Source organism: Chinchilla lanigera, unplaced genomic scaffold, assembly GCF_000276665.1.
Source record: "Chinchilla lanigera isolate Chin_1 unplaced genomic scaffold, ChiLan1.0 scaffold00034, whole genome shotgun sequence".
Taxonomy (NCBI): domain Eukaryota; kingdom Metazoa; phylum Chordata; class Mammalia; order Rodentia; family Chinchillidae; genus Chinchilla; species Chinchilla lanigera.
The window spans coordinates 4,762,007-4,774,809 of NW_004955435.1; the positions used below are offsets into that span (position 1 = coordinate 4,762,007).

Below are 12,803 nucleotides of genomic sequence, written 5' to 3' on the forward strand. Positions count from 1 at the left end.
TAATCCTAGCATTTGGGCAGCTGAGGCAGGAGGATTGGCACGAGTTCGAGGCCAGCCTGGGCTAAATAGTGAGTTCAAAGCCAGCTTGAGTTGCAAAAGAAGACCTGTCTCAAAAAGTAAAAACAGAACCAGGTGTAGTGACATAGGCCTGTAATTCCAGCACTTGGAGGCTAAGGCAGGACGATCACTATAAGTTCAAGGCCAGCCTGGGCTACATAGTGAGAGCCTATCTCCAAAAAAAAGAGAAACAAAAGAGAAAGGGAAAAGCACTATTAATGCTGTACTTTAGGAAGCGTAATCTCGGCACTGAGAGTTTGATTGACACAGGGAAAATCTAGAAGAAAGCTAAGTCAGGAGGCTGTTGAAAGGTTAGTAAAAAAAAATTGGGGGAGCTGCAGATGTAGCTCAGTGGTAGAGTGTTTATCTCCCATGCAGGAGGCCCTGGGAGGGAAAAAAAAAATAAAGCTGGATGTGATGGGATATGCTTGTTATCCTAGCAACCTTCCAGCTACTTGGGAAGCTGAAGCAGGAGAATCACAAGTTCCATTTAGGGAGACCTTGTGAAAGTAAAGTGAAAATGGCTGGGGACATGGGCTCGGTGCTCCCTGAGTTCAGTCCCTGTTAGCACAAAGACAAGACAGAACGTATACATTTAGAATTAACGTTTACTCAAAAGTAAAATATTTTACTATTTTACTATTCAGTAACCAGTTTTCCCACGTGTCCAAATTTGGGCAAGGATAGATCTTTACGAGTCATAATATTGTTACGAAGTGCAGGTCTAGAAGCTCACTGCATTGAAGAACCAGTGTGCTGGAGAGACAGAAAGGCTTTGTTCATGGCCAGAGAACGAGGAGGAGGGCGCTTTGCTCACCAGTCAGCTTCTCAGCCCCAGAGCTTACAGATGCAGGGTGGGACTAATGAGGGAGACAGGGTGACTGACAGGAGGCGTGCTCATGGTTTGGGACAGGCGGTCTTGTGGGGTCTTGGCGTAGCGCCTTTGCATCCTTTTATGGTTTGATGCTTCTGGTCACGCCAACCTCCCAAGGGAGTGGGGAGATACGAGGCAGGGCTAGGTCAAGTCGACCCTAAATTATAATTCTGGGAAAGTATTTTGCAAATAACCCATGCACCTGCGTGCGAAGCTGAGCAGAGTCTTACGCAAAGGTTAAGGCAGCGAGGGGAGCTGTATGTGGAGAGGAGCCAAGCGTCTCCATCCCGCTCGGGCCGTTTCGGTCTCCAGCACGTAGCTGCAGGCCCCAGTGGAGAGGCAGCATGTTCAGCAAAAGTAGCCTGCAGGTCCCTGACAGTCACCGAGGAGCTGTTCTAACGCCATGTGTCAGAGGGTCTGCAGCAAAGCTAGAAAGTTTATGCATTGCCCAGAGGTGGGAGGCCAAAATAAATACGTGATTGAACTGACTAAGAGCAAGTAAAACTGAAGGGTGTATTCTGGTCTTCCCTCTGCAGTTGTATGATCAAACTCTAGTAAACTTTTGATAGTTTCTTTGGTAGGTACCTTTCGAAAAAGAGCGCTCTGTTGAGCCAAACCTGCAAATCTTGTGGTGATGAGAGATACTTCATGTAAATCACTTACAGTAATGAGATTAAGTGTATAGACAAAAGGCTAACGCTTCATGAGTAATAAAAAATAACCTCTTAAAACTTTTACAGGCACTTGGAGGCCTTGTTGTAGCTGCTGTGATTAAGTATGCGGATAATATTTTAAAAGGATTTGCAACCTCTTTATCCATAATATTATCAACACTGATATCATATTTTTGGCTACAGGATTTTGTGCCAACCAGGTAAAATATTTTTTATTTCTTTAAATCCCCAAAAGTATATAGAAAAGTAAGAATTCTTACAGTGGTCCTATTATAACTTTTGAGAAGTAATTTTCCTATTATAACTTTTGAGAAGTAAAATTACATTGAAATGTAATTTTAAAATTAATATAACCCTCTTCTAAAATAAATACCTCACACTAAGCACATTGAAAGAAAATGTTTCTACCAGAAACTTTTTGCACAAACTTTGGTGGCCAGCCAGGCGTGGTGGCGCACGCCTGTAATCCCAACGCTGAGGAGGCTGAGGCGGGAGGATCGCCATGAGTGTGAGGCCAGCCTGGGCTGCATAGTGAATTCAAGGCCAGCTTCCACTGCATAGCAAGACCCCATCTCAAAAAGCCCAAACCAAACAAACAAAAATTTGGATGGCCAGAATTTTCCTAATAGGTCTGAATGTTTTTCTACTGAGGTAAAAAAGTCATACAAAATTTTTATAAGTCATATAAAGTCATAAAATAAATCATGCATTTTAAATCCATAAATGGTACAACTAAACCCAGGAGAGTAGATGACATTCCTGAAGAAGATAATTTGTATGGAGAAGGTGGCTCAAGAGAAGCCTCACTTCAGTGAGCAGGCCGAAGGGCAGTTTGGGAAGGAGCTGTAAAAGGAGCAGGGAGAGGTGAGGCGGGAGACCAGGGCCCGGCGGCACTGCGGGTGCCATGGACGGAGGCAGGCTCGGGAGGGGCTCGCTGGGACGTGTGCTCAGGGCAGCTGGCGCTGGAGGCTCTGTGAGTGTTCTGCAGCTGTTAATTTATAATCCCAGACTAATGGCATTGCCTTTTAGGTAGCAGTTTTTTCTTTTGGTACTAGGGATCGAACTCAGGACCTTGCACTTGCCAGGCAGGCACTTATACCACTGAGCTATATGCCTGGCCCTGCGATTTCCTTTTAGTGGCTTTCAGGACACCAGTTTGAGTTTTCTTCCAGCCTTACCCTCTTGCCATATTGCTTAGCCTCTAAATTTTGGTGTCTTATCTCACTCAGTCTCACTTAAATTTGAATTTGAGGCTTGTATTTCTAGTTGCCCGTTTAACATTTCCACTCGGAAGTTCACTTGATGTGCGTTCCCTCTTCCTGGGTGGGTCTCCCCATTTGGTCGGGAGCACCTTCATTCTTCAGTGGCCTAGGCCCACATCTTCCGTGACTCACACAGGAGCACAGCGTATCCGCAGTAACCAAAGGGAAGCGGTATTCTAAATAGGGCTTTGCAATGGTTTATAGGCAGTACTCACGTGTGTGGAACGTCTTAATTTTCTGACGTGGAGTGAGAGAAGTTAGCTCGTTAGTTTATCTTTTGTTTTTAATGCAGAAACGAATTTTGTCAGCCTTTCCTTTTAAAGAGCTCCAGAATCTGGCCATTTCTCACAACCTCCACTGCTCCCACCCTGTCTCAGGCTACTGTCATTCTCATCAGGGTTGAGGAAGTGGTTTTCTGACTTGACTACTTGTTTTTTCTCTCGCCTTAGCATCTTCAGTCTTCTGTTCAACAACCAGAGTGATTTTATTTCCAGTGTGAATCAGATGTATCAGTGCTGTGCTCAGAAGGCCTCTAACTGCTCCCATCTCCGGAGTGGAAATAGGTTACTGGGTTGTTTGATTGGCCCTCAGCTGCTTCACTGTACTCATCTAGTATTACTTCCTTCTTTGTGGTGTTTTCCTTTATTTATTAATTTGTTCAGGTACCGAGAATCGAACTCACGACCTCGTGCTTGCCAGACAGGCACTTTGCCGTTGAGCTCTGTCCCAGGCCCCCTTTTTTTTTTCCCAGTCTTTTTGAAACAGGGTTTCACTATATGGTTCAGGCAGGCCTTGAACTTACTTTGCAGTTCAGGCCAGCCTCAGACTCACAGTGATCCTCCTGCCCCAGCCTCCCGACTGCTGGGATTACAGCTGTGCACCACCGTGCCTGGCGCAGCCCTATGTTATTTTAAAGTTGCAGTGAAACCAGGCTTGGTGAGCACACCTGTAATCCCAACACACTCAAAGGCTGAGGCAAGCGTGTCATAAATTCCAGCTCAGCTTAGTTCAAATATAGCAAAAGCCCTGTCTCATGAAAGGGAGCGGGTTGAGGGGGTATGGGATGCAGCTTGTGCGAAAGCCTTGGGCTCAGTCCTCAGTACAGAGAAGAGAAGGAGGGAGGGAAGAAGGCGAGGTAAACTGTTGTGACCTCTTTTCAGGGCTTTGATTTGCCCCGCCTCTTCTTGGAGCTCTCCTGCATTCATGTGGCATTACTTCTTTTTGTTTGTTTTTTACTTTTTTTTGAGAGAGGGTCTCGCTGTTCAGTTCAGGCTGGTCTTGAGCTCACTGTGTAGCCCAGGCTGGCCTTGAACTCTGAGGCAGTCCTCCTGCCTCTGCCTCCTGAGTGCTGGGATTACAGGTGTGTGCCACCACAGCAGGCCGGTATTACTTTTTAAATTGCAGAATACCTTCCAAGCATTCCAGCCTTCCCTTTTCCCCATCTTAAGAAGACTTATTATCAGCTAAGAAAGCAGGGCGAGAGCCAGGCATGGTGGTGAATTCTTGTAATCCAGCACATGCAGGCTGAAGCATGTGGTTCTCCAATTTGAAGCCAGTCTGGACTACATAGTGAGACACTGTCTCCAAAGAAGAAAGAAGGAGAGGAGAGGGGAGGAGAGGGGAGGGGAGGAAGAGGGCTGGTATTTAGCATACAGTGGATACTGAGTATGTTTACTGGGTGACATTAAATTAAGACAAAATGTCTTAACATTTTAATATGACTATTAAAATTTATTTGCATTAGGGATAGAGATAAGATTATGCATAGAATTTGGCAGTATAGAAATAGGAAGTAGAAGAAATATGTTCTTTATATTTCTATATTTAACATTATGATTTTAATGCTTCTCTAACAACATGAACAGCAGGTCTGGGACATGCATGTTGAGATCTGTACTGTTTCTGAGACAAAAATTTGAAAGTATTGTTTTTCCAGCTTGGAGTAGGAAGGAGTCATTTAGCTGTTGAAACTAGAATAACAATTAACACCTAACGTCTTAATAATGGCTTATTCCTTGTTTAGTAGGTGGGGAACTGTGTGCCTTAATATTGAGGATGTGCGGAACTTGCCCATCCTTGAGGTTTACTTAAAAGTTGATACCATTTTTCAAAAAAAAGTTAAACCTCTTATAAGATCAAAGGGATAAACTTTTAATTTTTGAATTATTCAGGGAATGTAAATATAGTAAATGAAAAAGTAAATCAGTAAAGGAGCAAAAAGTGAATTTTCCTAAATAGGTAAATAACTGCTTTGTCTTTGTGTAGTCGTACTTTAAGTAACCAGCTTTCCCAACCTTCATTCAGGCTTATTTCAAATGCGTTGAAATATGTGCCTGTGTTATCCGCATCCGCCTCCTGAAACCCCTCGGCTGGCTTCTCTGAGTTGTGTGCCTCTACCTGTCTTTCTGCCTGTGCTTTCAGCAGCGTGTCCTTGCTCCTCGCTCGCTTGGCCGTCCGTCTGCTGCTCTGTTGTATCTGTTCCGTGTGAAATAAGGCCCAGTTTCACCTAAGCGCTAGACAGCCCTTCTGAGCACTGAGGGCTAAACTCACGGCCTCGTGCCACTTGGTCACATCCCCAGCCTTCTCCAGTAGATCTCTGTTTACTATTGGCTGCTGGTCATCTTTGCTGGTATCGTATCACTAATTTACTCCTACCAATATTGCATCTCTGATATACTCACTTCTCTAGTTTATTTTTCTTGTACGCCTTATTTTGTGTATTGATCTTACCATGATTCCACTTAGCCTTCTTGTTCTTTTAGCAAATATTATTAAGTATCCACTGTTCTAGCTCCTGTGCTAGATTTTCGAACAAAGAATTGAATGAATGAAGGGTGGGCATGGTGGTGCACACCTGCAATCCCAGCACTCGGGAGGCTGAGGCAGGAGGATCACTGAGTTTGAGGGCAGCCTGGGCTACAGAGTGAGCTCAAGGCCAGCCTGAACTGCATAGTGAGACCCTGTCTCAAAAAGGCAAAGAAAAAAGAAAGAACTGAATGAATGAGCCCCAGTTTCTTGTTTTCGGAGAGGTTACAGACGTGCATAAATGATCAGTGTGGCAGTGGAAGTATATATACGATTTCGTTAGAGAAAGGAGGATCATATCCTTGAGATTATCATGATCTGGTAGTATTTTTCTAACAAAAAATTTCCCCTCATAACCGTTTAAAAGTGCCGGGCTTTCCTGATATTATTCAGTATTCAAATAGCTCCTTGTAGAGGTATCATAGAAGGGTAGAAAGTTGCATCAGACAACTAAATTAAGCACAGTTCTTAGTCTGTGCAGTTCCAGAGTTCTAGAAAGCTAAGAAAAGTTCGTGATGACTAATGAAGGAAGTATTCAGACTATAGTTTACCTAAAGCCTGAAAAATTACCTAATTTTTTACAGTAGTAAGCTCAAGGTATATTATAGAAAGTTTTATGTTCTTTTAATCTTAGATATGTAATTGTGTCTAAGGCCTCCGCGAAGTTACCCATTTACATGCGCACTTGTTACTAATCACAGCTGTCATGGAGCTAACTACGCTAGGCACTAGTGGGGCAGCAGCAGGTGAATAGCACATGGGTGAACAGAGGAGCAGGTGAGTGGGTGATGCGTTACGTGCAGCGTTTGGAGGAGTGTTGTAGCAGCGTAACTCTGCCTAGGGGAACGAGTCTCACACGCAGTAGACCTGAACTGTTACGACAACATTTCCTTGAGGAAAGGAAATTGTAGACTGAGAGCATGTCTGGAGACACCGTCATGGTAGAGCATGACAGAGTGGGATGAGTGGGCTGGCTGGCCTAAGCTTGGTGGGGAGGAATCTGGGACAGAGAGGTTAGGGAACCATGCTGTGAAAGATCACGGATGTCATAATGAGGATCTTTTTTTTTTTGAGACAGGGTCTCACTATGTACTTCAAGCTGGCTTTGCAGTCATCATCAGACAAGGCCGAGGTAGCCCAGGCTGGCCTTGGCAATCCTTCTGCGCTGGTGTTACAGGCATGTGCCACCATGCCTGGCTGAGGATCTTCTGCTTTCATAGCAGTTTTGTCTTTTTTAAGATCAGAAGAATGACTGTGGACTGTTAATAGAAACTTTAGAACCACCACTAATTTATGCCTCAATAACAGCATTAAAAAGTATACATCTGCTGGTTGTGGTGGCGCACACCTTTAATCCCAGCACTCAGGAGGCTGAGGCAGGAGGATCTTGCGAATTCGAGGTCAGCCTGAGCTGCAAAGTGAGTTCAGGGCCAGCCTGAACTGCACAGCGAGACCCTGTCTCAAAAAGACCAAAAAAAGGAAAGTATACAGCTGAGTGTGGTGGCGCATGACTATTATCCCAGCACTCAGGAGGCTGAGGAGGGAAGATTACTGTGAGTTTGAGGCTAGACTGAGCTATATAGTGAGTCTCAAAAAAAATCGTATGCCGATTAAAAGTTTGATTAGGTTCATTTCCAATTTATATGGGGTAGATTACATATATAGGTAGATCAAAAAAGAAAAACCGTGAGCTCCCTGGAGTTAATGGAATTTCCTTTTGTTAAGCATCTTATGGAAATGAATTCTGAACTTTGGGTATTACCTTGGATTTTAAATTGACCTTACTGGGATTTGACATAAAGAATGAAATTTTCCTTTTATATTTTCAAATAAAGAATTGAGACCTTTTATCATTGAATGGATTGCACGCAGAGTCCATATTAAGGTGAAATAAAGCATATTAAGTTTTTGTTTTGGGACACCTTATAGAACAGTAGATGAGAGTGCAGGCTCTAGAGTCAGACCCACCTAGACTGGAATCCTGTTTTCCGTTTCATCTGGTGGGACTGTAGCATTTATTGAAACTCTAAACTTGTTTTCCCGTAGGTAAAAAATGAAGCTAATACTAGCACTTCTTAACAGGGCCCATTGTGAAGACTGAGATAATGTGTATAAAGCACTTCAGTACTTACAATGTAGCCTGGGCATGGGTGGTGCATGCTTTATCCCAGCACTTGGAAGGCTGAGGCAGGAGGGCCACTATATAGTGAGTCAAGGTCACTTGTTCCATTATGTAAAATTTGATAAAATAATATTCGGGGCCTGGTTCGTCAGAGGGTAACACTCATGTGTAAACTTAGACCCTGTCTCAAAAACAAAAAAACGCTAGTATGTAGAAAGTATTCTATTTATCTGTCTTCCTGGAACATCCCCTTCCCCTAGTATTACTGTTTTAATAAAGAGTGTAGAAAGATATTTTGCCTTTATTCTGATTTTCATCTTTCTGATTTTTCATTTTATTTAGTGTCTTTTTCCTTGGAGCCATCCTTGTAATAACAGCTACTTTCTTATACGGTTACGATCCCAAGCCGGCAGGAAATCCTACTAAGGCGTAGTCACGTACTGTCTATTACTGGCTTTCATGGTGGTGCACTAGGAATCTCAACATGGATTTCCACAGAGGCTGTCTGCAGATTTTCTGAAGATACCGTCATCCTGAATCTGATCATATTGTTCAAAGGTTTGAACAATGTACATGCTTAAGGATAAAGCACGTGCTGTATACATAACAAATCACATGACACCTAGAATTCAAAACTTGGAAGTATTTCCAGGCATTAGAATTAGAAGAAATATTGTGGGAAACTTGAAATCTAAGTTTAAAAGAATCTACCTTTTTGATTGCTGCAGAAATGTCCTATGCACTCTATGTAAGAGCACACAAATATCAGATATGAATTTTTGCAAATTAGATGTATTTACTCTTATTAAATGTTTTTATCTTACTCTTCCTGTAAAAATGTCTCAAATCACATGGAGTATTCAAAATGTGAAAAATCTAATTACCTATAAAGCTGTGAAAAAAGAGAACTATGATTTGAAAAACATTTTCACATATCTGAGATTTTTATATTTATACAAAGGGTTATTCAACCTAGGATTGCTAAATATTACTTGTTCCATTGTGTAAAATTTGATGAAACAATATTTGGGGCCTGGTTCGACGGAGGGTAACACTCATGTGTAAACTCAGAGTAGGGAGACAGCTGCTTCCCCACCTGAACCCTGAGACCTTCGGTGCTTTGCAGCAGCTGAGAACAGCCGGCTGCTCCTCTGCTCGGCGGTGGCTGGAGAGGTTTACGATAATGAAGTTTTACTTGCATTTCTTTTCTATAAATCAGATAAAACTTTAATATTACTTTAAGTTTGTATGTGTTAATTGTCATTAAAGTTTTAAAATATAATCTAGTTGGATTAAATACTCGTTTATTAATTTAAAATAATCATTTCTAATATCTCCATTTGGAAAATTTTGAAATATCAAGCATATATTGTATACAACTAGAAAGTTTTTAAATGAATATTTTGTTCATTGATCTGTAGAAATTTCCCTTATAACTATTGAAAAAAACCACTGAGAAGATAGTAGTACATATAAGAGTAAGAATAAGACCAAGAATAGCCAGTCATGGTGGTATACACCTTTCGTCCCAGCACGTGGGAGGCTGAGGCAGGAGACTGCTGCAAGTTTGCAGCCAACCTGGGCTGCATAGTGAGTTTAAGGATTACACAGCAAGACCTTGTCACCAAAAAAAAAAAAGAGTGGACCATGACCAAAATGACCTTTCTTATAGACATTCCTTACTGACATATTTTATTACTTTAAGTAGCTATATAACTTTTAAAAATGGAAGTCTGGGCAAAACATCTTTGCAGATCTCTTATAAGCCTGCTGTCCCCAGGGGCACTAGGACCTTGTGACTGGGAGAGGTAGCTGAATTCTGAACCCCTGTGTCCCCGTAGAGCTGCTGGAAAGGAGCCACCATTTTGCTTTAAAATAGTGGGTTTTTTTTCCTTTTAACACTGGAGCTGAGAATGCAAATTGCATGAATCATGTAATAAGCTGGTTCAGAGGAGAGAGAGTATATTAGAAATAGTAAGATGAGTTATCGGGCAGATACACTTCTATAATTGGGGTATAGGTTTAATTTAATTATGAGCTATATACAGAATGACCTATTGAGTATAAGAAGTATTTTATTTTTTCATTTATACTGTATATATTTTTAAAGACTTCTAATAGAAAGACTGTAAAAATACTTATTTTTATATAGTCCTAATGGATTTTGTTAAGTAGAATTTGACTCAAAAATGCTGTTACAAACTATTGGGTACTCTTGGCTAACGTGGACTGTGTTACCTTGATAATGCGACATAGCCTGCACATGTTAGATGGGACCAGCTTCAGCCAGGGCTTAAAACTGCTAAAGGTTACAAGACACTTAAAATCAATTTGCTGCTGATAACAAAATGGCACCAAGCAAATTTTCTGGATGCCAGAGTTGAGATTTTCACTGACCACCTTTTAGAATATTTTGTTTAATAACTTTACCTCATTTTGAACATGATATTTTTAAGGCTACAGCAACATTTAGGCTTACATCCTATTTCCTACTACTAAGAGAAATTAAATTTTATAAGTACATAGAATTCAAGACTAAAATATATTCAGTTCACATTGAAGTATTGCTTGGGGAATTATGTATTAATGCTGTGTGTATTCACATTTGTTAATTTAGGCTTAGTCTGCCCTATTTTAAAATTTATTACCAGCATTTGTTGAACATTAAGTATGTTAAAGTAATTACACATTTTCAGGTGTCTAGTTTTCAAGATTCCATATAAGGGTTGTAAAAATATAATTAAGAGTTGCGAACATGGGCAAAAGTATTTTCAAAGCCAATTTTCATTAGGTATAATTTATATTTTGCTTTTCTAGTAGGTTTGAAGCTGACTGGGCTGCATAGGTTCTAATCTTTAATTGATAAGGAGGTACTCATGTTTGAGAAGGTGGACTTGTGTCCTTGGATCGTACCGTTATACAGATAATGCCATTTTGTGTCAGTGGCTTGTGTTTTGATGACCTTCGAAGGCCTTATTACATCAAGCTTTTATAGCAGCGACTCATGCTTTACATTTCTATCCTTTACAAGTGAGTTTGTTATCTCTCAGCTACCTCGGTGTAAAATGCGCTCCCTGATGGGGAAGACTGCCACGCGATCGGCTCCGTGAGACGCGGAGAGGACGGTATTGGGAGGAAAAGTCTGAGACGCGGCAGGTGTTTTAAGACAGTCATGTTATATTGTCAGTTCTTTAGTGGTTTTGGAGACACCATAAGCTCCGTTCACGGGGATTGTGTAGGTTAGAGATGCAAAATTTAAATGTTTACACCCATTTATTTTGAATGTCACAAAACTTCATAGAAAGGAAAGGCAGTTTCATATTTAAACGAGGTTCTAATAACAGAATTTGAAAGGAAACTAACTGACATCTTGGTCTATACACTTAGTATAATTGTGGATATTCTTACATATTGAATTATTAGACTTTTAAAATGTCGTTGTACAAGTGTTTTTAAAGAAAGGGTTAAGCTCCATTCATTTATGTGTCCACTGTAAACATTTAATTATTGTACCGTGTATGCTTTGCATTAGAAAAGGTTCGTAGAAGTTATCTGTGCTATACCGAGTCATCTGAAGAACCTCCAGGATACTTAAAGTAGTTATAGGGCCAAAGAAACAGCACCTTTATCAAAATCTGGTCCTGTGTGCCTTGCTCTACCAAATACCTGACTTTTCTATAATTCACAATGTTAGAACACAGGAGCAAAATTAGTTTCAAGATTAATTATAATTTTTTTTCTTTTTTATTTTCAAGACTTGCTCTTTAAGTCTATTACCTAAAAAATTAAAATAGGTATACTATAAAAGCATTAGTGAATAGCACTCATTAAATTAATTGTGGCAACTTTGCACCATCATGCAATTTTTTAAACTTTTTAATAGTTGTATATAAGTGTCATTTTGTCATTTCATTTCTTATGATGTAATTACTGTAATTTAAAAAATATTTTTGAATGATTTGGATGCTGAATTTGTCTATGTCTGTATTTCATTTGCATAGAAAGATTCTTTTGGGTTTGGGACTGAGATTTGTATATTTAAATTTTTTTGTGTATTTAAATTTTTTATGGATATAATACAAAGAAATACATAAATTGGTCTTTTGTTAAGTCACTTTTTCATTGATATATTTCTCTTGTCTTTTTTGATATCCATTATCTATTTAATAGATTATTGAAAAAGATTATTTTTAAAATCTATATAGATTTTTCTTGTATTTCCTCGTTTTCCTTTTTATTTGTATCTATGGCTTACTCAGTGAATTAGTCTCTTTTTATAGCAAAGTAAATTTCTTTACCTCTGTGTAATTTTTTTTCACGCTTGATTGTCCTTTGCTCTAGCCTGTGCTCTAGCATGAAAGACTGGGTCTTATTTAAACTAGTTAGAATTTATCTGTATGAGGGTAACAGCCTAAACATACTCTATTTTAAATAAAATGTTTCTCTGCTAGCTTCATGGTTAAGTAGAGTAATTCATTATATATTGTTTCCCCAATTTGAATAGTTATTTCTGTTGTGACTATCAGTCGATTCATGAAGATCAAATGTAATACGCACTGTATAGGATTTTATTTCTGTGTCCCCTGAAATTCTACACAACACGCTTTATTTTAAAAGGTCTCTAAAGTAAGAATATCAGCTTTTTTTTGCTGGGTGTGGTAGTACATGCCTCTAATCGCAGCACTTGGATAGCTGAGGCAGGACTGTGAGTTTGACATCATCATGGGCTGCATAGGGAGATCCTTTCTCAGAAAAATAAAACAAGCCGGGCACAGTGGTGTATACCTGTAGTCCCAGTACTTGGGAGACTGAGGCAGGAGGAAACAAAAACAAAATAAACAGTAAAATAAAAGTAAACAAAATAACAAAATATCAGTTTTTTGTTTGTTTTGAGACAAAGTTTCACTATACAGTTCAGCCTGGCCTTGAACTTGGGATACAGGTGTGTGCCACCGTCCCTGGCATCAGCATTTTAAAAATTATGCTTTTTTTAAAAAAAGTAACTTGAA

General features: G+C 40.0%; 1 protein-coding gene across 1 annotated transcript in view; it reads left to right on the forward strand.

Annotated features, from left to right (window-relative positions):
• Positions 1-12,244, forward strand: part of Slc35a3 (solute carrier family 35 (UDP-N-acetylglucosamine (UDP-GlcNAc) transporter), member A3) — a 26,270-nt gene extending 14,026 nt beyond the window's left edge. The window contains exons 6-7 of the mRNA XM_013516439.1: positions 1,672-1,805; positions 8,137-12,244. Coding sequence (XP_013371893.1) covers positions 1,672-1,805; positions 8,137-8,227 — 225 coding nt within the window. The 3' untranslated portion in view covers positions 8,228-12,244. The remainder of the gene's footprint in view (positions 1-1,671; positions 1,806-8,136) is intronic.
• The last annotated feature ends 559 nt before the right edge of the window (positions 12,245-12,803 follow it).